The sequence below is a fragment of the Euprymna scolopes genome, chromosome 20 (genome assembly GCF_053919585.1).
Source record: "Euprymna scolopes isolate OS-2025 chromosome 20, ASM5391958v1, whole genome shotgun sequence".
Lineage (NCBI taxonomy): Eukaryota > Metazoa > Mollusca > Cephalopoda > Sepiida > Sepiolidae > Euprymna > Euprymna scolopes.
In genome coordinates, this window is record NC_136501.1 from 39,200,608 (window position 1) to 39,226,986 (window position 26,379).

The window sequence follows — 26,379 nt, forward strand, 5'->3', positions numbered from 1 at the left end:
ATCGACCAGACCATCGTCTATTCCACCAAACCCCGGTACCATCATCACCAACGCCGCCAACGAGGTATTAACGGCCATAGGAGTGCTATAAAAACAGGTGCGTGCTGACATCTCGCATTATCTCCGTGCAAGAAACATTGCGTGATTAGAGCGGTGGAGCTATCGGGCATTGTCCTGCAAACATTAAAAAAAAAAGGAAGTATTTTAAGAAAGATTATTATTTCTCGTATTTTTGATTGCTTAGAAGCCGTCTTTGCTTCAGAATTCAATATTTCAATTACGTTTGCTTGTTTTAGATAACGCAAGACAGGAACAGATATCACAAATTATTCCTGTTGTTATCACTTAGTATTAGACTTTAAGTTAGTAATATTGATAAGATCAATAGCTCTTCTTGTGAATAAGTCAGAAATCAATAAGAGGATTCGTTACTTGTTATAACATTGAGTTTGATCTTACGTTTTGTGTTGGTCGGCAACGCGGACAGTGATAAATCTATCATGGATCGGCGCTCTTTGATGTCTATCTGTTTTATTTACCTGTGCTCGTCCTTTGTCCACATACAAGGTAAGTATCTTTTACTCGTTCTTTTTTTTTTCGTTAACGATTTTTGTTTATACAATTAATAGCACGGGGGCGTCCGGCTTTGCCCGGTCGTAAAATACGCTTAAATATGATATTTTAATTTGTCCAGATTTCGTATATTTTATTATAGAGTCGTGATTTCAAAAGTAAAAAAAAAAACATAGTATTTGAGTTCAATCAGTTAGGATCGAAACCGAAAGCAAAACTATAGCATTCAAAGCTGGTGACGTTACCACTATACAAACGGGACACGCATGTGAACTGATTAAAAATAAACTAAGATGAATGTATAAAATGTATAACAATTTTTAACATTTTGAACCCTTTTTGACCCTTAACAATATTTTAACCAGCTAAAGACCCATAAAAGAACAGCCCATAAAAAATCCAATCATTTGAGGCCTCTAGCGCCGCTCTGCGAGTTTTAGTTTCCGGAGTGATATAGTTTGAAAATAGAGTTTAGAGACAGGCAGACAGACAGATATATAGTCTTTTATATATTAAATTTCATTTCCCTCTTGAAAATAGGGCTTTTATTTAAATTTAAAAAAAAAATCATAAAAAAGAGAATCTGTATTTTAATATTGGTAACATCCACCCCTTCTCTATAAACGGGTTCATCTTCCACTAGATGATAAAACCAATGTGTATTTTGTGTATATAAATAATATATGTACTTTCATCTTGCCATGCAAAAGGTAGTAAAACACGTGCCTTCGTCTAACTTTAGGATGAAACCGTTTCAAATGATAACGGGAAGCGAGAAAGCAAGTATTATTATTTTTCAACGTTTTTTCAAAAGGTAGTAAAACACGTGCCTTCGTCTAACTTGATGAAACCGTTTCAAATGATAACGGGAAGCGAGAAAGCAAGTATTATTATTTTTTTTTTTTACATGGGAGTAACCATTTATCAAGTCCCGAAGGCCACTTGAGGATAAGAGTTAATGAGTGTACGTTAATCACCGAGACAACAGTTAGTGATGGAAATGGGGTAGAAATAGATTATTTAGGGAGCGGCTAAAACAACGACTTTAGGCTCACAGTGCCGCATGAAATTGATTCGGACAGAAAAGTGCTGTTGAAGCTTCTTGGTTGATCCGATTTCGTTTCGGTCTTTCTCCGTTTTATAATTTCCCATATTACCAATGTTAAGTTAATGTTGCATCTGATATCGATTATTTCTGTGGCGAAAGACCATAAAGATATTTTCGATAAAATTTGATGCGATATAATGGAATTCACCCTACACACCGTTTATCTTGTTCATGGTATTCTTTCTCACAATAACGTTTTTAAATATCCCAATAAATTATTTTTAGCCAATAAATTATTTTCTTAAATATATTTTTGCAGAATAGTGATGGTGTTAATTACAATGACGTTATTACTTAGAAACCCATTATTAACCTTGAAATGGGAAGGTGGTTCGTAACCATTCTGTACTTTCACCTAATAGTATGGAAGATATCTAGCTGGCAACATCAATGTTTCCATTAAAATAATTAGTAGGGCTATGATAAGAGAATATTCTTTTCATTTTTTGACTCTCGAATATATATCCGACACAGTTAATCAATCGAGAACCACATCACTCTATCTGAAAACATATAAGATATTAGCTGATATATACTCGAGAGCCAAATGAATGAAAAGAATAATCTCTTGTCATAGTCTTAGTAATTAGTAATGGCATTCTACGTACATTTAAAAAAAATTCTTTATTGGTCCCCTGGCAAAAGGAGGGTAAACCTGTAAATTCACCCATGTTCGTTCGTCTGTCCGCACTTTTTTCAATAACTACGCCTTGGAACTTTTTGAAATTTTGCACAAACATTAAACATGATACGAGTAAAAAAGTAACAGAACGGATTTTGCGGGAAAAACTCCGATTGCCCCCCTAGGGAAGCCTTTCGGGTTAAAATGGCTAAAATTGACACTTATGTGCTTATTAAGAAAAAATTTGATGCCTTGGATTTTTATAAAATTTTCTAAAAAGTTGTAACAAACTGATTTATATATTTTTTTTCTATACTTCGCGGTAACTCTTGGGTGTGTCCCAGGGCTCTTTTAGGGCTAATAAAAACATTCCATTTTTGAGACTATTTTACCATATTTGTCCAACATTTTCTGTGTATATTTATCTAGCAGTTTTGTATGGTGCATAACTCAAATTTAAATATGTTAAGGCCTTGGGGACTTTGGGGGCTAAATAAGGGGGTTGCAAATGATGGACTTAGTAATTTCTTTTTTTTTTTTTTGCATGGTGTAGAACTCAAATTTACTTATGTGAAGGCCTAAAACTGTACCGTTTGTTCATTTTCATCAGGATTTGTCGTCTCCTGGGGACTTTTGAGACTAAATAGGGAGGAGGGGGGGGGCAAATGCTGAACTTAGTCATTTTTTATGCCTCGTTCACTGTGTACTCACAGGGCACCATGCATGCTTCACTTGTTTAATTGTTATTTATTTGTTTATTTTTTGACCAACAGATGTGTTAGGTCATTTTGGAAAACGCTGTATAAGACACTTCGTCTGGACATGTGTAAGCAAAGAGAAATACTCACGCAAATCTAAACAATAAAATCGAAGCAAGCGAACACAAGTAAAAGTTTTAACAACATAGGCCAATATATGGCAAAAAAATATCACTAACTGTTCACTGAAGATTGCGATGTAATGCTTGTTCTGTGTAGTTCTAGGGGGTTCATCCGCTCAGGCTTTACCTTCCCTCTTTGAGAAGGGGTTACTTTATTAGTAATCGCCTGAGGCACCTCTACCGGAAAACGGTGACGGGGCTGCATATGCATATTTTGCAGGGTTAAGATGCTTTTCGTCTTGGGCGTTAACTTCTCAATCTAACTTTCTGACCCTCGTGTCATATTTCTCGAGGTGGGAGAAGAATTAAATATTGACTTTGGCTTTTGTTACCGAAGCAATCCTCAGCTCATTTAAAGAGAAAAAAAACTTACTGTATTTCATATATAAGATTAAATGTCACAATGGGATGAGACATCCGGTTTTAACAACTTTCTGTAATTCGTTCAGGATTTGTTCATTTATTTGCTTGTTTTGTGGTTTTACTTTGTTTTTATTTTACTTATTATTTACCTATGTTTCTTTAATTTTCTTTGTCTTTTATCTACGTCTACTGTTAATTTATTTGATTCTTCCAAATTGTCGGTAGGGAGGTAGCTTAGATTATTATTTTCACTATTGCATTTAGATATATATTGTGATTGTTTAGAAGATTATATTATTCTATGTATTTTTTCTACTCGATGTAAAGGTTACAGCATATGAAGTCTTGTTATAAACTAACACTATTATTTAGCGTGTCAATATATTTTTGAGATGTGTTCGTCTGAAAATTTTAATATATAGTTCTTAAACGATGTACACTTATTCCATCTATGTCTGTTTATTATTTGTTTAAATAACATTTTAATAAATGTTATATCCCTTAGAAACTTAGCAAATCTAGATTTTTACGTCTACACGGAGTGAAATTTAATTTTGTTTCCTAGAGTAGAGAGTTCATTCTCTGGTTGACAAGCGATGCTTCGATGGAGATAATTAGGAATTATTCAAAGAGAGATAGGTTTTCAAAATTTTAAATTTGGGAAAATTTAATTGCATCAAAGCTGTAAAATATATATGTAATTGGTTAATTTGATTATTATTATTATTATTATTATTATTATTATTATTATTATTATTATTATTATTATCTGCTACGTACGTTTATAGAAATTCCACAATTCATTAAAAAAATAATGTTTCGGAATATTTTAGATTCAAATTACGAATTTTTATCTTTTGTATTCCTTGTATTATTTAGACTACTGTTCTCATTGACCTTATTCTTACAACGTTTCAGCCGGAATAACCGCTGATATTCTTCAGGGCATCTTGTATGAATGTTCAGTGTAAATAGTGTATGAGGCGATAATATAACAAATACTGATCCAACGGGTCACAGGTTTTTTTTATACCAGTACTGGCACGCTGATGATATTATCTTGCTTGCTTGAATATTTTAAATAGCTGAAACTGGGGCAATTTACGTAAATAAAATAGAATATTTAGGAAAATGATTAAAGGAATGGAATGATGCAAATAATTAAAATATAAAGCAAGGGGGGAAAAGAAGAAATTTTAAATCTTATGTAAATTTACATCCCCAATTTTTTAAAGACGTGGCGAATATAGTTAATAAACTTCTTGTGATTAAATGTTACGTAACACTCCATGGAAATATGTTTCTTTCATTGACTGAAACCACATGGTCGCCATTGAAACTTAGGTGATTACATGTAACAGACCGTGGACGCGCGTATGCAGATTCATGCGGAATGCGAAATGACGTCACTGTAAGGAAAAAAAAACTATGAAAGGAGAAAGACCACGTTAGAGAAAACGATCATGTAAGAGACATCAAAATCGTAACGAGAAGTGACTCGTAGCCGGAGAATGAAGAAAATAAATGTCATTGGGTCGTGTATGTAAACGTGTGTAAGTGCGTTACGTTACATACAAATTAAATCCAACGTGTTTGCAACTAGATCTTTATGACAGAAAATACTTTTTTCCAACAACGTTTTCAATACAAAATATCGGGCTATTCACTGGAACTTCTTTACATAATATATTCTTCTCCAACAATACCGTTTTATATACGAATCGCGGGAACAGTGTACTCATCATTAGAACTTGGTTACGTAGTATACTTTTCTCTAACAAGACTGTTTTTAATAATAACCCATGTTCGAGTGCTAAATGTCTTCTGGCAACTTCTGTTAAACTCATCTCTTATGGATGGCAAACACACACAAGTCCCAATTTGCAATACAAAGAAATACTCGTTTTTTCTCACATCCAGATTCTGTACTGTTGGGATCAGGCAAATTAATAATGCAAAGGGGAGTAACTCTTTGCTTCTTTGGGCAAAGTCGCCTCCCTTTGACCGTAGTCCTAAAACTTTAATTTCTCGCGAGAAATCGCGAGATCAACGACCGGAAGTGAAGAGTGGAGAAAAAACACAATGACTTTAAAAATGGCCAGATGAACATTATTTCCCGTTCATCCATTTATCATATTTGGACTTCAAACTTTCATCTATTATGTTTGAATTGTGGGTACGTGTGTGTGCGTGTCTCTTAATAAACGTATGCCGTCATGTATCAATAAAATGTTTCCCGTAAGTGTCATGTTCTTTCTTTATGAGCTGCTACAAACCCAACGTGAAGGCTGGACTCCCTGCAGTAAGATATTTTATGTTATATTGATTTAACGCAACCCACGATATAACATGCACACTAAGCAGAGACGGACCATTTTATATTGGCGATGGTTTTCATTCGTTTGTTTTATGTTTAACTGTCTCATGGACCACTATAGAATCATTTTAAGGGCAAACAGTTTCTTTTAATCAGCATAGATAAAATGCAGTTTGGTTTTATGTTTACGCAAAGGATCACATTTTCTATATTTATTCTGAGACAGATACAAGATGAGAAGATTGTAGATGCGTACCTGGTTTTGTGAAACTTTTCTTTCTAGAATAGGGATGGTTACTATTCTATTTTTAAGATTTTACTGTTCAGTGCAATATTTTTAGGAAATTTAATATATCTTTTATCTTTACAGCGTTAAAACGTTTTTCTAACTTGGTTACTTGAAGACCTGGACTTTTGTTGTTTCGAAGTCTTTAGATTCAATTAAAAGAACATAATGGCATGGTATACATAAAAAAAGTTCTCCTGTTAGAAAATGAGAGTTTGTAATTAAAATATGACGTATACGTAGTCTAGTTAGGATTACTTCTTCCTTTTTCTGCTTCCTATATCCCAATTCTCATTATTTGATGGTAGAAAATATGTGGTGTAATTTATTATTAAGGCAATTGTTCCATGCTCCTTGCCATTTAGTAAATACTAGCCTAGGTACACAGCGTTGCCCGGGTGTTTGGAGGTGTGTGCTGAGCAAAAAAAAAAAAAATAGTGGTAGTAGGCAGGCAGGCTCGAACTCGTACCGCGAAGGAGGAAAAGAACGTTAAAAAAACATGACGTCTATGTCGTTGCATCCATCGCCAAACAGGAGGTGGCGAAGGTTTAAATTAAGGCTAGTCAATCAAAAAGAGGAGATGAATTTCGAAAATATCGGCGACAAAGGCGACCCCTTCCTGTAGAAAAGTGACCAGTTGAGGGTGAAGGAATTAATGCTTTTAGCCAGTTTTTCGATATTTGTCGTCCGAAGGGTCGAGCTTCAAACGATACCGATCTTATGAAAATCTGTTCCTCTGCCGAAAGTTTTAGGCATATATACATACATACATACATACATACATACATTTAAACAGACAGGTGAAATTTATATTATAGAAGTATTAATTAATGGTTTGTTTGGAATCGATGTACGTAATCTTCATATTAGATTGCTTCATTTAGCTGCTAAGTCGAGTTTTTCATTTTCTCTGATGCAGATATGGCAAGGTATACAACAAAATATAACGTTTATACTCTTTAATAATATGGTTATTTTCTTTAGCAGTCTGTAAGTGGATTGCTTACATCTTGGTTTCTAATGAGAAAAGTGTGGGGTTGGAATCTGATAAAATGATACATTTTTAAAACTTTTCTTCTGAACTAGAGCTAAATCGATTGTTGTGGTTTCTGTACTACAAATGGATGCTTTGTTGGTTAAGCGTTTTAGGATTTGGTTTTGTTCTAAATGGCAACACATCTTAAGCTGTCACTTATTTTGGATCCCTCCGTATAAATATGTAGATTCATTTATTTATTGCGGGCTATTATCCTCATATTTTAGTTGCTGTTTCACAACGTTTCAGCCAACTATTCCTCTAGCCTTTGTCAGGTTGTAATCGCGACGGGATAGGCACTCCGAATCTCCTAACTGCATTCTCAGCAATTATTGCCTTCCATAGTTGTTTTTCGTCTCACCACGTTTTGGCCAACTAAGCATCTGACCGGCTTTGGGGGGGGGGATTGAAACCACTATCTTCAGACAATGCTCACCTGGAACCGTAGAGATTCAACGTCTCTATCCAGTGCGCCGCAGGCTCCGAAAGGCGGTCAAGGTTGGATATTTTAATCTCATGAATTCAGATTTATTTATTATCTGATCTTCCATTGTCGGGCCCGTACCGAATAGTATATATTATTATTTTACTCCAAATAAGAAAACAGTAATTGCTGAGAATACAGTTAGGATATCCGGAGTTCCTATCCTGTCGTGGTTACCACCTGACGAAGGCCGGAGGAATAGTTGGCCGAAACGTCATTAAACAACAACTAAAAGATGAGGATAACAGTCCGCAATAAATAAATAAATAAATAAATGATACTCGTTTAAATAATGGATTCCAATTGATTAAATAATAAATATGTAGATGTTCTGGGAATTTGGGAGGGGGATAAGTTGGATTTCATTCTGGAAAGTTGCAGGATTTGTTTTCCTCTTTGCGTGGTTTGTTAGTTTGAGTAATATAGTTCGCTGTGTTAAAAGCCAAAGGGGAATTTTCGATGATGTATTACATTGGATTAGAGAAAGGTTTGTTTCGGCTTCAGTGATAAGTTTTCTTAAAATATGTAAGATAAAGGGTTTAAGACCCTTTGCGCGTGTGTGTCTTAAGGTACGCGAAGACTATTTCCGCTATGGGATCCATGTTGTGCCTCATCAGGCTTTACACATCTTAAGTGATTATTTACGTAATAATCTCTGTCCCTTTCTCCCTTTTTCTCACTCTCTCTCTCTCTCTCTCTTTCTCTCTCTCCCTCCCCCTCTCTCTCTAATCTCATGTGATCGTATTAAATAATTACAGCTTCTTCGTATCTTTCAGCTTTCCCATTCGCTCATATAAATCGCTTTTATTTTATTTTAATTTAAGACTTCCAATCAGAAATGATTAATAACGCTCAGGGTATATGTATGCAAGATAGCGATTTTAATGCTGATTTCCATAAACATAAATCATTACGAGAGTCTATTCTGAATATTGTCTAAATAAAAGACAGAGGAAAGAAAAGGATATTGGAACGTTATATTGTAATCTTGAATCTGAAATTTCTTCAGCAGATTGAGCAAATATAGATGCTCATGCACAGTAAGGGCTTTGAGGCGGTGAACATGAGCTTCAAAACTGGAGTGGAGGCATCATTTCACGTAATATTTTCAGTACTAGAACTTATACTTGGAGTTTTGGAACACACAATCCATGAGTATTCGCCAGGTATCATTAGCGCACTAAAAAACACCTGCAAATCACTGCTTCTAGTATAGTCATAGCAACAGAAACTTCTTTGTTCGTTACTTGATGTGAAAGGAATCTGTTAAAATAAAGCGGCGTCTTTTCAAACTGAGCCGTTGCTTTGTCGTCAAATCGATGGCATATTTATGAATAGAACGATGCAATCTGTACTTTTGCGAGATTTTTTCTCGTGAAACGAATAAATAAAATGAAAAAGAAGTGTTAAATTAACAAAATGGACGAAATAACCGACGATGGAACTTCCCTAAAAATGTTTCTTTGATCACAATGATTGCAACACACGCACATAAACACACACACACACACACACACACACACACACACACACACACACACACACATATATATATATATATATATATATATATATATCTTTTATGAAGTCTATTGAAAGTACATTCCTGAAATAGTCTTGATTTCTATTTCACCTGGAAAGATAAAAATCCTTGCAACTATGATAAGAGAAAAAACTAGCAATACGTCCACACACAATGATGACAATATTTTTCTTCTTCTTTTTCTTCTTGTTGTCGTTGTTGTTGTTGCTATTATTATTATTATTATTATTATTATTATTATTATTATTATTATTATTCTTCAGGTTTTTAGCGTATGTTATTTACTCACTAGGAGTTTTCACACACGGACATTACCAGTGATTGTTCACCGATAATTTCCGGTCGCGTTTCCCCGAGCTTGGGTGACAACGAGTTTCCCCATATTTTCAGTTACCTCCGTTTCTTTCGATAAATGTTATAAATCATTTTGCGTTATGGCAACAGCCGTTTACGAATGATTGTTCACTGATTATAACCGGTATTTTTCCCTGGAGTCTGAATCTCCCCAGATTTCCAGTACCCGTTCCTCTTTTTCGATAATCATTGCAAATGACTTTGCATTATCGCAAAAGCCGTTTACAGTTGATTTCTTTCTGACAACGACTATTGGTCTTTTCTGAGATTTTAGTGGCGATCAACTTCGCTAAGGATACATTATTCGCATTTTTCGTTCGTCATTTCATCCTCACAATTATTTTGTGTGATATCAGTCTAGGCTGATATCATATTTTTGCGTGTAGAGATATAGTTTATAGAATTACTTTATGTTTCAGTTTCTTTCTAGTTATTATCCCATAAAATATGACTGTTTTCATTTTCCACTGTTTTTGATTTGTATTTATGTCAGCGTCTGCGTGTTCACAACACATTCTTTTGTATAATTCGCAAAGTACTGCTTTCTCTACGCAGTCATGATTCTTCTGTTTATTTGTTCTTTTATGGCTAGTTTGCTGAATTCACTTATTATGTGGTCTACCGTATTGTCTATTTGTTTACAGAGCCTGCATTAACTGTTTAACTGGGTGTGATATATTTCAGTGTTAATGTAGTTTGTCCGTATCTCATTGTTATGTGCAGCTGTCAGTAGTGATTTCGATCCCCTGTTTAAGTGTATTTTTTTTAGTTGTGTTCAGCTGTTCTCAGTGATCTCTTGTCCTATCATTCGTATGAATCAACGGAACTGCTTCTCTTGCCAATTCCTTTTCTTTTCTTTTTCCCCCTAGATCACTCCTTCCTAAATTGCTAAGTTTCTCAATTAATCAATCTATATATAAATGCGATAGCGTGTGTGTTCTTTGTGTGCTACGCTTTCGGGAAAATTTGATTGATGAGATTTAATTTCGGAATACACTTTAATTCCGGAATACACATTTACGAACGCTCCAGACGGTATTCGATTAGCGTGTTCATATCGCTGTATTTGTTTCTAGTTCTATAAAACTTAGGGTTTTATCTTTCTGGTAAATGTAAAAGTTGCTAAGGAATAATTGAGTTTAATAGTTATTCCGTAGTAAAAAACGATAACACAAATCTCTCGGCCGGCGGACGCTGTACGTTTTCTAATTTAAAATATTTGGGAGAAAAATTGATGCATCACTGCAGTTCTATAGTTTGTAATAATATCGACAGTAGTTATTTGTTTTTTTTTTATTGTTTATTTTTTGAAAACTTTTTTATTGGTTGAGAGAGAGAGAGAGAGAGAGAGAGAGAGAGAGAGAGAGAGAGAGAGAGAGAGAGACCGACCGACCGACCAATGCTGGTGTTTCTGTTTATTCAAATATTATTGCTACTACTACATTTTCATTTGTGTGTGTGTGTTTGTGTGTGTGTGTGTGTGTGTGTGTTTGGATAAAAATTTATGCCTTCCTGTAGTTTTATTTTTGTGAACATATCAACAACAGTTATTTGGGGTTTTTCATTGTTTAATTTGTTTACATTTTTATTGTTTTTTGTGAATAAGGGAGAGAGAGAGAGAGAGAGAGAGAGAGAGAGAGAGAAGGAGAGAGAGAGAGAGACCGACCGACCGACCGATTGACCTGGTTTTTTAGTTAGCTATATATTAATACGATAGCGTATGTATTACTTTGTGTATGACTAGGTGTATCAGAAACTTTGTGAAAAATATTGAATAATTCGACCCCCTGTCTTGGTGAGTAAATAAATTATTTACTTTTTAACAGACATTTCAAAATGGGGGTAGGCGTGAATTAATTCGACCCCCTGTCTTTCCAAGCTTATAACTACTCGAAAAATGTAATTCAAACCCTATTGTTTTTCAATAAAAGGAGGAAGGACCAAGGTTACATTAAAAAAACAAACAAAAAAAAAAACAACAACGTGGTTTAAAAAAAGGGTGTTAAACTTCGGACTTTACAGGTAAATTTCTACTTTTTTGTTTTAAATTTGAATATATTATTTGTTGATCGTTATCTTCAATTTGTGATGTATAAAACTTTGGTGAGTAAATTAATTATTTACTTTTTAATAGACATTTCAAAATGGGGGGGCGTGAATTAAAAAAAACGTTTGTCTAAAATATTATATTCAATTTATTGGAAAGACAATAAAATTTCACATTGACTCTGAAAATACCGTAAAAATAGAATAAATAGAAGAATTTTGATAGATTTTTAAAGTTTAAAAATTGAGCAATACTGAACTCGTAAAATTCAATTAATTTCATTAGTGTTTAATATATATATATATATATATATATATATATATATATATATATATATATATATATATTTCTATTACGTTTTATACGACTTTAATAGTTTATTTTGGAAGTATAATCCATAAAGAAAATAAACAACCCACTTTTAAAGGAGAAATTACAAGTTTTTAATATTTTATTCGCAATTTCGTGTTAGGGGGTGACAAAAATTCCTAGAAAAAATTCTGATACACCTTGTGTATGACGCTTACATCTTATTTCTTTCGAGTGGTTGTCAGTGTTGTGTCTTCCCATGTCTTGTAATAGATAATCTTGTAAAGAATCCTTCATGAGTCTTGGTTTCGTTTACGATTATAGATGATTGCACTGAATGCATCTATTTTTTTATTTTTGAAATCATTACTATGTTTACATTATAAAATAGGAGAAAATAAATGACTCACTCTTTTATTTTTCTATCCTTTTTTATTGTTCTATCCTTTTTTATTGTTCTATCCTTTTTTATTGTTCTATCTTTTTTATTGTTCTATCCTTTTTTATTGTTCTATCTTTTTTATTGTTCTATCCTTTTTTATTGTTCTATCATTTTTTATTGTTCTATCCTTTTTATTGTTCTATCCTTTTTTATTGTTCTGTCCTTTTTTATTATTCTATCCTTTTTTATTGTTTTATCCTTTTTTATTGTTTTTTCCTTTTTTATTGTTCTATCCTTTTTCATTGTTCTATCCTTTTTTATTGTTTTTTCCTTTTTTATTGTTCTTTCCTTTTTTATTGTTCTATCATTTTTTATTGTTCTATCCTTTTTTATTGTTCTTTCCTTTTTTATTGTTCTGTCCTTTTTTATTGTTCTATACTTTTTTTTATTGTTCTATCATTTTCTATTGTTTTATCCTTTTTTATTGTTCTGTCCTTTTTTATTGTTCTATACATTTTTTATTGTCCTATCCTTTTTTATTGTTCTATCCTTTTTTATTGTTCTATTATTTTTTATTGTTCTATCCTTTTTTATTGTTCTATCCTTTTTATTGTTCTATCCTTTTTTATTGTTCTATTATTTTTTATTGTTCTATACATTTTTTATTGTTCTATCCTTTTTTATTGTTCTATCCTTTTTATTGTTCTATTATTTTTATTGTTTTATTATTTTTTATTGTTCTATACATTTTTTATTGTTCTATCCTTTTTATTGTTCTATTATTTTTTATTGTTCTATTATTTTTTATTGTTCTATACATTTTTTATTGTTCTATCCTTTTTATTGTTCTATCCTTTTTTATTGTTCTATTATTTTTTATTGTTCTATCCTTTTTTATTGTTCTATCCTTTTTTATTGTTCTATTATTTTTTATTGTTCTATACATTTTTTATTGTTCTATCCTTTTTTATTGTTCTATCATTTTTTATTGTTCTATCTTTTTTATTGTTCTGTCCTTTTTTATTGTTCTATACTTTTTTATTGTTCTGTCCTTTTTATTGTTCTATACTTTTTTATTGTTCTGTCCTTTTTTATTGTTCTATCTTTTATTGTTCTGTCCTTTTTTATTGTTCTATCCTTTTTCATTGTTTTATCCTTTTTTATTGTTCTATCTTTTTTATTGTTCTATCATTTTTTATTGTTCTATCCTTTTTTATTGTTCTATCCTTTTTTATTGTTCTATCATTTTTATTGTTCTATCCTTTTTTATTGTTCTTTCCTTTTTTATTGTTCTGTCCTTTTTATTATTCTATCCTTTTTTATTGTTTTATCCTTTTTTATTGTTCTGTCCTTTTTATTGTTCTGTCCTTTTTTATTGTTTTATCTTTTTTTATTGTTGTGTCCTTTTTATTGTTCTATCATTTTTTATTGTTCTGTCCTTTTTATTGTTCTTTCCTTTTTTATTGTTCTGTCCTTTTTTATTGTTCTATCGTTTTTTATTGTTCTATTCTTTTTGATTGTTCTGTCCTTTTTGATTGTTCTACCCTTTTTTATTGTTCTATTCTTTTTGATTGTTCTATCATTTTTTATTGTTCTACCCTTTTTTATTGTTCTTTCCTTTTTTATTGTTCTATCCTTTTTTATTGTTCTGTCCTTTTTTATTGTTCTGTCCTTTTTTATTGTTCTATCGTTTTTTATTGTTCTGTCCTTTTTTATTGTTCTGTCCTTTTTTATTGTTCTTTCCTTTTTTATTGTTCTATCCTTTTTATTGTTCTGTCCTTTTTTATTGTTCTATCGTTTTTTATTGTTCTGTCCTTTTTTATTGTTCTGTCCTTTTTTATTGTTCTATCCTTTTTTTATGTTTCTGTCCTTTTTTATTGTTCTGTCCTTTTTTATTGTTCTTTCCTTTTTTATTGTTCTATCCTTTTTTATTGTTCTGTCCTTTTTTATTGTTCTATCGTTTTTTATTGTTCTGTCCTTTTTTATTGTTCTGTCCTTTTTTATTGTTCTTTCCTTTTTTATTGTTCTTTCCTTTTTTATTGTTCTATCCTTTTTTATTGTTCTGTCCTTTTTTATTGTTCTATCGTTTTTTATTGTTCTGTCCTTTTTTATTGTTCTGTCCTTTTTTATTGTTCTTTCCTTTTTTATTGTTCTGTCCTTTTTTATTGTTCTATCCTTTTTTATTGTTCTGTCCTTTTTTATTGTTCTATCGTTTTTTATTGTTCTGTCCTTTTTTATTGTTCTGTCCTTTTTTATTGTTCTTTCCTTTTTTATTGTTCTATCGTTTTTTATTGTTCTGTCCTTTTTTATTGTTCTATCGTTTTTTATTGTTCTGTCCTTTTTTATTGTTCTGTCCTTTTTTATTGTTCTATCCTTTTTTATTGTTCTTTCCTTTTTTATTGTTCTATCTTTTATTGTTCTATCGTTTTTTATTGTTCTATCCTTTTTATTGTTCTGTCCTTTTTTATTGTTCTATCATTTTTTATTGTTCTATCCTTTTTTATTGTTCTATCATTTTTTATTGCTCTGTCCTTTTTTATTGTTCTGTCCTTTTTTATTGTTCTATCCTTTTTTATTGCTCTGTCCTTTTTTATTGTTCTGTCCTTTTTTTTGTTCTGTTCTTTTTTTATTGTTCTATCCTTTTTTATTGTTCTATCCTTTTTTATTGTTCTATCCTTTTTTATTGTTCTATCCTTTTTTATTGTTCTATCATTTTTTATTGTTCTATCCTTTTTTATTGTTCTATCCTTTTTATTGTTCTGTCCTTTTTATTGTTCTGTCCTTTTTATTGTTCTATCCTTTTTTATTGTTCTATCTTTTTTTTTTGTTCTGTCCTTTTTATTGTTCTATCCTTTTTTATTGTTCTGTCCTTTTTTATTGTTCTATCCTTTTTTATTGTGCTGTCCTTTTTTATTGTTCTATCCTTTTTTATTGTTCTATCCTTTTTATTGTTCTATCCTTTTTATTGTTCTATCCTTTTTTATTGTTCTATCCTTTTTATTGTTCTATCCTTTTTATTGTTCTGTCCTTTTTATTGTTCTATCCTTTTTTATTGTGCTGTCCTTTTTTATTGTTCTATCCTTTTTTATTGTTCTATCCTTTTTATTGTTCTATCCTTTTTTATTGTTCTATCATTTTTTATTGTTCTATCCTTTTTTATTGTTCTATCCTTTTTATTTTTCTGTCCTTTTTATTGTTCTGTCCTTTTTATTGTTCTATCCTTTTTTATTGTTCTATCTTTTTTTTTGTTCTGTCCTTTTTATTGTTCTATCCTTTTTTATTGTTCTGTCCTTTTTTATTGTTCTATCCTTTTTTATTGTGCTGTCCTTTTTTATTGTTCTATCCTTTTTTATTGTTCTATCCTTTTTATTGTTCTATCCTTTTGTATTGTTCTATCCTTTTTATTGTTCTATCCTTTTTTATTGTTCTATCCTTTTTTATTGTTTTATCCTTTTTTATTGTTCTATCCTTTTTATTGTTCTGTCCTTTGTTATTGTTCTATCCTTTTTTATTGTTCTATCCTTTTTATTGTTCTATCCTTTTTTATTGTTGTATCCTTTTTTATTGTTCTATCATTTTTTATTGTTCTATCCTTTTTATTGTTCTATCCTTTTTATTGTTCTATCTTTTTATTGTTCTATCCTTTTTTATTGTTCTATCCTTTTTTATTGTTCTATCCTTTTTTATTGTCCTATCCTTTTTTATTGTTCTGTTCTTTTTATTGTTCTATCCTTTTTTATTGTTTTATCCTTTTTTGTTGTTCTATCCTTTTTATTGTTCTGTCCTTTTTTATTGTTCTGTCCTTTTTTATTGTTCTATCCTTTTTTATTGTTCTGTCCTTTTTTATTGTTCTGTCCTTTTTTATTGTTCTATCGTTTTTTATTGTTCTGTCCTTTTTTATTGTTCTATCCTTTTTATTGTTCTGTCCTTTTTTATTGTTCTATCCTTTGTTATTGTTCTGTCCTTTTTTTATTGTTCTATCCTTTTTATTGTTCTATCCTTTTTTATTGTTCTGTCCTTTTTTATTGTTCTATCCTTTTTATTGTTCTATCCTTTTTTATCGTTCTATCCTTTTTATTGTTCTATCCTTTTTTATTGTTCTATCCTTTTTTATTGTTCTATCCTTTTCATTGTTCTATCATTTTTTATTGTTCTGTCCTTTTTTATTGTTCTATCTTTTTTTATTGTTCTATCCTTTTTATTGTTCTATCTTTTTTTTATTGTTCTATCCTTTTTATTTTAAGATTACCGTCCCATCGGTTGCATATATTTGCTAGTATATATATATATATATATATATATATGTGTGTGTGTGTGTGTGTGTGTGTGTGTGTGTGTGTGTGTGTGTGTGTGTGTGTGCAGGTGTGTGTGTGTGTATAGCAATGTATAAAGAAGTTTAATAAAGAGCAGCCGACTGTGACAATCTTTGTGACCTAGAATAATCCGCTAAAAAGTATGAGATATTGGGTGAGATGGTATTATGCCGAACGAATATATACTATACTACCGCGAATCAAAGAAAGGAGTAATGCCTGGGAAGAGTTTCATTATAGCAGACCATATACAATATACTCGCAAAGGATGAGAAAATACGTGAAAAAAGGGTCGCGTAACAACAGAACAGATACTATACTATACTATCCTCGAAGGAGGCGACAATGCCTTGGAGAATGGAAAATAACATATATTACATTCCTTATTCCTGAATTTAGCATTGAAAATTAGTATTAATTGTTTAGTCTATAACAGTATAGTAAACTTAATAGAACATTAAAAGACAGTAGAATAATACACTGATAGAATTAATAGTATTGTTTCGGCTTCAGACAGCAAATCTCCATGTTTTATGCAAACCGCTCCAAACAAGGCATGAAGCCATTTGATGTAAGGAACTAAAAATACTATATAACGGCTAAAAACTAACACACGACAATATTTGATAGATAGAGTCCGACCGAGAAAATAGCAATTCTTCGCCCGTTTATCAGAAGAATTAATCATGGAACACGAGAACTAAAAGAGAAATATGGAAAACGCGAATCACGAGGCTGCCGAAAGTAAACCCATGGTCCATTTTCTATTTTCTAAAAGTATGGCGCGCTTCACAAGTTGTCATGCTTGCGTAGGGGGCATGCTAATCTGCATTGTTCTGAATTTAGTCTTGACGAAGCGAATACATTTATAATCGATAAACATTCATGGTACATCTCATTATGTGAGAAATAAATAGTTATCGAACTTATCGTTCTCTGTCTCCTCTCGGTCACCCTTATTCTTATTGTTGGAAAGTCTTCTCACTAAAATAAAAAAATATATATGTTTAACTCAAAGCAGGAAGGGAAAAAATCGTGTTTTTATTGTTAATATGCGTGTTGTTACTAAGTATGGCTACTTAATTAAAAGCTTACAATGGCGATTTATTCAATAGCTTCGCGTTCGATACATCCGCCAAGGGCAAAGTGTTCCTATTACAACGACCAATCTCGATCATAAACAAAAGCCAAGAAAAAAGGAATAAAGATAAGATGAATAAAAGTGAAGAATAAAAGCCACTCAAAAAATAAAAGTATGCAAAACGAATACGTTATGTTGATGGATTTTCACACAAGACGAAAACGGTTCGAATAACTCTATAACTATATTATAATTGATTCTACAATCTGTTTATTCAGGACAATGCAGAATACGCATTGTACAAAATTTAGGATCCCAAACGGATTTCATACTGTCTTTAACACTCTTATACAACTAAACAAAAGTAAATATAACCCACATAACTCACCCTTACATTACCCAGTTATATTCCAAAACCCATAACGATTTGGTAATTGGTTGTTTTAGTTATTTTTTTATGGCGTATCAACTTTTTTCGAGTTATTTTATGCCGAATCCCATTTTGGAAAAAACGTTTTTATGCTTCAAGTTCTTTATATCTTCAAATATTTATTCAGAGTGTTTGGTTTGGTAGTTTTGTAGAGAAAAACTTTTGTTTTTTATTCAATTTTGTATAACAATTTAATTTTACAAAAAAAAAAAGAACAATGATCTTAATGTTCGGTGCATTTTAGACCAGAAAACCAGTGTCTTAAGACAGATTGATTGGGTAGCATAGTAACCTAGTCAATATTCCTCTTCAATGGTGCCATTATATTTTAACTTTCGGACCCAACACGCTGTGTTTGAGACAGTCGCAAGAAAATAGACAAAAAGAAAGAAATTCGACTCGGCATTTTTTCAGTTTTAACAAAGGGCATTTACTACCGGTACTTTCCAACAGCGCATTTCATCTTGTTTTAAAAGTTTGTCATGTGATTAAAAACACGCTGCTAACTGGCCACACGTCGACCTTACGTCGGCATTCCTTGCCGGTCCTCTGCCATCCATGTGTTTTCGCCGTCGTTTCTCGTCCACGTGTATGTGTTTTTTTTCACTGCCTTTCTTTTCCTTCTCTTTCTCCGCTGTGACGTCATTTTGCGCACCGGCTCGGTCATTTGCATATATGTCGTAAGGCTGCTGCTGTTGCTATAAACGCTAGCGGGTCTGTTACAGCACTAGAGATTGGTTAATTAAAGCAATCAACATATACGCATACTTAGCATAATAAAAACACAAATTTACGTATATATTTATTAACCGTTTTTGCACTATTACAAAGTAAATGTAACTTTTTCAGTTTTTTAGACATACATCTTAAGTTTAATATCACTTAAAGTTGTTGATGAGTGATTTAGAGGCCGGGAAGACTAGATCCGTTCTGTCGTTTTTACTGTTCTGGAGTGTACTGATCGCATCATTTCATTTTTCATAGAAATCGTTCCGGACAAGGCATAAAGCAACTCATTAAAAGTAGCTACCAATATGGAACAATGATCACTGCAAATACAGAAGATACCTATTGGCCCTAGTCTTGATATAATCAAGGCTATAAGGAAAACTGTCTGCAGGGAAGGTTCCATTAGCTTGTAGTTCTTGGAAAGCTACTGGAATAGGAAGCTATATTACAATGAGCTATTAAAACAGCGAATTGGTGGAGACCACAAGACTAACGACTCAAACGAGCTGGATCAAAGGAAGCAGGGAATAGATGAGACAATTTTGAGGAAAACGTGCCATAATTGTATTTATAGAAAAGATTGACCCTAGAAACCTCACGTCTGTGAAAAAGAGGTTGTAGAGTGTATGAACGAGTGTGTGTGTGGGGGGAGGGGAATCGAGTTATAAAAATGTTTCTGCGCTTTATCAAGAACACCTAAATGGGACAGAGATAAACTAAACTAAATATTACGACAGTACTCCATGCATGGTCTGATAGTAGATATGTAGAAATAGAGAATATCCTTCATAATTATGTGGACTATTATCTTCATTTTTTACTTGTTGTTTTCACGACGTTTCGACCAATTATTCCTCTGCCCTTCGTCAGATTAACCGCAACGGGATAGGAATGTCGAATCCTCCAACTATATCCACAGCAATTGCTGCCTTCAATAGCCGTTGTCAACTCACCACGGTTTGATCAACTAATCCTCTGACCTTGGAGGATTCGATATTCCTATCCCGTTGCGGTTTACCTGAGGAAGACTAGATGAATAATTGGCCGAAACGTCGTGAAAACAAGAACTAGAAGATGAGGATAATAATCCAAATAATTAAATAAAAAATTATACAAATTGCTGATCTAAAAAATAATTCCAAACCAAATCAATAATCCTTTATAGTTGTTAGTCTTAAATTTAAGCACACTCGTCTAGCATTATACAAACAATTTATGGCGTGTAATGCGTCTGATACGTCACCTTACATGTTTCTCATTTGGAAATTATTTGTTCTTTTTTCCTCAACGCACTTGGACAAACGGAGTCCGTCACAAACACGTTCACCAGTTTGCATTCGTACTAATTAATTCTTAATAGAATAGCTTCCTTTGTCGCCGCCAAAATAAACTTTCTCCGCCAGATTGTATTCTGGAAAAAGCATTGGAGTTTGATATCCGATTCGGTGACTTGAACTTCCGGTGTTTTAAATGGGATGCGTGCAACTGCAAACAAACCGAAATAAATGCTGCACGTGTGCGTGGGTGTGCGTGCGTTATTCAATCCTTTTTTTTATTCACGTAACTGTTTCCATGGCGATGCCTCCCATCTAACATTTTTTTATCAACTTACCTTTACGAATCCAATATCCAATTTCATGTTTTAGTTGCAGGGTTATTTTAGGTGGGAAAAATAGCAATCAGATCCCCAAAGAATGTGAGGAAGAGAATAGCAATAACGAAATTATGTGCTGTTATAACTGCAATTATTTACCTTGCAAAAAAAAAAAATAATAATAAAGAAAATAAACAGAGAAACAAGATGCGTCTATTCAAAGTTGACGTTTTACGATACATATGTTGTTTCAAACTTAATCGTGACAGACAGACAATTGGAAAATAATTTTATAGATAAAGAGGGCGTCGATGGTAATACAATATCAACAAAATTACAAAGTCTATCCATACATACATATATATATATATATATATATATATATATATATATATATATATATATATATATATATATATATACATATCAATTTTACTTGCGTCTTATTAAACAACTTACAGTAAAGAGTTAAGTAAAGTTCAAAGTGTCTATACGAAAAACGTATTTTTTTGTCCTTCTTTCAATTTTTTATCATTTAGTTCTAGTTGGGTATGGAGCATTCTACCGGATGCCACACATTCATCCGCTCTCTCAGACATTCCATTCGAGAGATCTTATTTTTAAAAGATTCTAACCGTCCCTCTAAGTGCAATTACTTGTATCACTCTTGCACTTGAATCTCTGTTTTTTTTATATGGAGGTCGCCACTTATTAAGGCCCAGAAGCCACTGGGTTATTTTGTGTAAGTAATCAATGAGATAGTGTTGCAGTATTCATTAGTATTGGAGATTTGATAAAGTGGCATCACTTAAGGGGGCGGTTCATCAGGAATTTGTTTATGTTGGACTTGAAGACATCCAAGTTGTAGTCAGTTGCAGGAGGGAAACAGGCAAGCGGTAGAGAGTTCCACAGGCGTGCACTTCTAAGAAAAAAGCTTTGTTCATGGAATCTACGTTTTGATTCAGGCACAAATAAAGATTGGGAAAATTATTGACAATGGTTTCAGCTAGACGGGTGTTTATCGCGAAAGATTGGAAAGGGAGGGGAGACCAGAGATTGGAGCTCAGACGAGCACTTGCCATGGAAATAGCGATAAAACAAAGATAGTCTCGCAACGTCTCTTCTGTGGGAGAGAGGCTGCAGAGAAGAGAAAAGGGCACCCCCCACTAAACCACGAAGTCTATTTTGTACTCTGTCAAGGCAGGATAGGATTTTTTTCCAGCTCCTACCCAGACGTGGCAGCATTATTACATTCTTGGACGTACTTGACTTTTATATAGATAGAAAATTGTATCAGTAGTGAGATATCTTCTGGAGCGGTAGAAGGATCCCACCATTTTTCCAGCGACCTTGGCAACAGACATGATGTACGTGTTCTATTTCAGATCAGAAGTAAAGGTCCAACCCAGAAGCTTGTCAAAATATGGGGCCTTCCTTAGACGAGAGCCATCCATTTCAATTGATGCCAGATGCGGATCAGAGCGTTGATTATGTAATGATAGGAGCTTGGTTTTAGATGCATTAAAGGTAACCGGCCACCTCTTCCCCCACTGTAACACGCGCTCGACATCAGAGGAGAGAGAATCAGAGAGAACGTTGTCATTTACAGCCTTTGAGGTGTTGCCGTAGATGGTCGTGTCATCAGTATAGATGTCAACGAATGATTTAAGTATGTGTTTAGGGAGATCATTGATGTAGATCAGGAAGAGAGTTGGGCCCATGATGGACCCCTGAGGGACTCTAGCATTAATACTGCCTCTGATTTTTGCCCATCAATCACTACTCTTATGAGCCTATCGAAGAGAAATGATTTAATAATTGAGAAAACATTTCCAGTTATACCGTAGCTGGAAATCTTGTGAAGTAGGCCTTTATGCCATACCTTATCAAAGGCCTTCGATATGTCAAGAGCAATTGCCCTAGACAGGAAGCCTTTGTCGAGAGATTCGTTAATCTTATGAGATATAACCGTTAGCACATCTGCTCTAGATCTAGCAGAACGGAAACCATATTGCGTGTCACTAAGAAGGTTATTTCTGCTGAGTTGGCATACTACTTCTCTATTTAATATGGATTCCAGCAACTTACTCATAACACACAGGAAACTTATTGGTCTGTACTGAGAGGGAGATGACTTATCACCTGAATTCTTAAATACAGGGCATATTGATGAGGTTTTCCAGGGTGTTGGCAAACACTTCTCCTTAAGGCAACGCTTAAACAGTTTTGTAAGTATGGGGGCAAGTTCTGGTTGAAGCTTTTTAGCACTATAATTGGGATGTCGTCAGGGCCAGTTGCTTTACTGGAATCAAGGTTCTTGATTAGCTTGGGACCTCATGCACAGATCCTTGTATGTTACCTAGCGTGTTGTGTGTTATATGAGGAAATACGGGGAGTTGATGGCCTTCGTCGCATAGAGTAGAATTAGCTGCAATTTGCAAAGTGATCTTTTAAAATTGTTTTTAATGGGTCTGGTTGCTCTTATACATAATCATTAGAAGAATAGAGATCTTCCTAAGATTACAGCTTTTTATTTTTCATGTCGTATATAAGACCTTAGTATTTCGTTATCTTTTCCCTGTCGGGTGTGTTTAACGCAGCATCATAAGTGATACTAACTTCTACAAGACTATTTTTCCCCTTTCTTGTTACATATCACTATGTCAGGTTTAATAGCTACGTGTTCTAAGTCCGTGGCTATAGGAATTATTCGTGTAGACTTGTGTGTGAGTAAATTCACGAGACTGTGATTAGTAGTGATGAGACTACTAATCATTTTTTTCGATTCCGATACAATTACCGATTCTGTTCTAAATTTCTGATTCTAATACAATTACCAATTCCGATTCTTTTCAAGTATTCACATCTTTAATTGTAAAGTAATTGTTTTTGCTTATTTTTGAAATTACTGTAAAAAACACATGTAATGTGTGCATATAGTTTTGCAAAAGTAAAAGTAAACTTGAGGGGCGTAAATTACCATCATTCTTTTGTACATTATGATTATTCTTTCTCTAATTTTTTTCCTCGTACTTGATTGAACAAAGTCATTTGATAAATTCATTGTGAGATTTCCATCAACATTTTTCTTTACTTGTGCCATTTTATAAATTTATCCATTGAGCGATTTTACCTGTGCTATTTTTTCCGTGCCATTTCTCCGGTGCCATTTTTATCAAATCCGTTATTATGATGTCTACATAATTTTTACTGGTAGTTTTAAAACAATATATATTTATTATTAGTACTAGCAATGGAAAATGAGAGTTCAAACAAATAAAAAAAATCGTTTTTGGAATCGGAAATTAGTCGATATCATTCTTCTGATTAAGATAGTGATTCTAATATTTCAAAATTCCGATTTTTTTCTGATTTCCGATTCCGATAAATCGTTCCATTATATACAGTTGTCCATGATTATGCCTTGTGTTGTTTTATTTAGATTGCTTGCAGAGAGTCTGGGTAGCTGTTGGTAAAACTGGGTTATGATTGGCATAGGTTCTTATGTCATGTTAAGGCTCTCATTGCTGGTGGTGCTTAGGTTCTAGCTTATTTAACCAAGGCTAGCAGGTGCTCGACTCACAGGGCGACTATTTCTGATTGATTGAACATTTTGATAAAATTGGAAAATCAGAATTAAGTATTTAAACCAATGAATATGTAGTATTTTACAGAGATTATTTCTCTACTGTTGTTGTACTGCTGCTGTTATCATATGACGTGATGAACATCATTCGTTCGCTTCATATGAGTCAGATTGTTGGCATTCATTTCCCAGATATCTTTCAAGTAGAATTATTTCAATGAAGACATCGGGTACCTACCGGAGGGGCCCCGCGAAGGTTGTTGACATCCCTAAGTGAACGTGTTGCTCTGGAACGATTGGATTCGAACATATTGCACCCAACTTGTCAGTCTGTGTCGTTGACCACTAAGCCATCGCCAGCAACTTGCTGATACTAGAGATATTATTACTGTTATCATTACTCTTAAGCTAGCTGGGAAGATTAATATGGGCGCATTATTTTTTGCAATTTTTTTCAATTAGAGAGGCACCACCAAAACCATATCATATACCTCATAGAAGGAAAAACTAATTCGATATTTATTGGCTATACAAGTTTTGAAACATGTATTCTAGTATATATACAGGGTAGAACGATAAAGTTGTTGCCCTGAAGCAAACAACACAACAGCTTTATTGTATAACTTTTTATTGAAAAAATCAATTCCGGTAACTTGATTATGTAGTAGAGCTGACATCTATTCAATGTAGCCGCCTTCAGCCTCAATCCGGAACTGGGAACATGCCTTTTCCGCAAGCGCCTGCGGAAGCTTGGCGAATTTTCGATCAGGTTGGTTTTGATATTGTGGGAAGTTATACTGGCGATGTTCCCGACGTGTGACCAAATGAAGCAGCCTAGCGGGTTCAGGTCGGGGAAGGAGGGGTGCCAGCGAGAGAATGGTACAAGGTCGTAGCACTCCTTCTTGATCTAAGACTGGGTCTCTTTGAACTCGTGGGTCGACGCCGAGTCCTGCTGCCACGCTTAGGGTCTTCCAGCGGCCAACTTCTAGCACGAGGGGATCATCACACTCTTTAACACATACGGGTACACTTTGGAAGCCGACTTCAAGGATAAGATGTGGTATGATGTGGTCCTCACTTGAAACCACACCAAAGACCATAGCCGTGGCCAAAAATTTTGTTTTCATTAACTTGGGCACGTCTTTGTTATTTGTTGCAATCCAGGGATGCATTTTGAGGGTGCTGACAATGGTCCTGTTGTCATAACTTGGATCGCTAAAGAGCATGAGTTGTACAACGGTACATCTCCGATCTCGCTCGTTGAAAATTGTGTCACTTTCAGACATGATAGAAGGCTCCTATTGCATTTGGGTTTGTACACAACTGACCAACTAGTAGATGGTCTGCAACAAAAAAAGAAAAACGATTTTCATCAAACGGAAATGTCGTCTTTTCTAGGGCGACAATATTATTGTTCCATCCTATATATATATATATATATATATATATATATATATATATATATGTTTGTGTGTGTGTGTGTGTGTTTGTGTGTGTTTGTAAGTTTATATGTCAGAGGCGTGCACTGACTATGCCTGTTACTCCTCTTGTTGTAAAGCAATTACTGTATTATTTCGTTTACTCCTATTTCTTTTCATACAAGGGAAATGCTATTCCGAAAATCAGTGTGCTATTGATTTGCAATGAATAGCTGCACGTTTTCTTTTGTTATATTACAAATAATTTGCTGGCCATTATTGCTTCATGTCGATCCACCCACTTCATATCCAAAATACATGTTCATGAATATGTACGTACACATATCACATCTTCACTATATCGCACGCACGCACGCATGCACACGCAAGCGTGCGCACTCACACACACACACACACACACACACACACACACATATATATATATATATATGTATGCATATTTACAAGATAGTCTTTACATATTTACAAGATGGTTTTTAGAAACGACGAACTTTAAATTGACAACTGTATTTTCTTTAATTGCTGATTTGTCAACTATTGGTTATTTTTAGTTCAGCTTGGTTTAGCAATTCATCATGTGATTTCAGCAGGATAAAACCACACAGCGCGTAATACAATCAATTTAATGAAAGAAATATTTGATGAACGAATAATTCCACGAAATGAACAGATGACTATTTGTAACGACTATATGTAACTGTTTACTCTCAAATAATATATATATATATATATATATATATATATATATATATATATATATATATTATTTGAGGGTAAACAATAACAGAATAATAGCGACCATATGTAACTGTTTCAGTCAAAGAGACTTCCTCAGGCGACCTGGAACATCTCGACGTCAAAAAGAAAAAAAATATTTTACTCTTTTTATTGAGAACTATCTAT

The 26,379-nt window shown here is 33.2% G+C and overlaps 1 protein-coding gene and 1 pseudogene across 1 annotated transcript in view; one reads left to right on the plus strand and one right to left on the minus strand.

Moving 5' to 3' along the window:
- The first annotated feature begins 21 nt into the window (after positions 1-21).
- LOC145241654 (mammalian ependymin-related protein 1-like) overlaps positions 22-26,379 on the plus strand; it is a 70,789-nt gene continuing 44,431 nt past the window's right edge. The window contains exon 1 of the mRNA XM_080104788.1: positions 22-567. Within this exon, the coding sequence (XP_079960914.1) occupies positions 501-567 (67 nt within the window). The 5' untranslated portion in view covers positions 22-500. The remainder of the gene's footprint in view (positions 568-26,379) is intronic.
- On the minus strand, positions 17,391-17,483 carry LOC145241886 (U6 spliceosomal RNA; annotated as a pseudogene).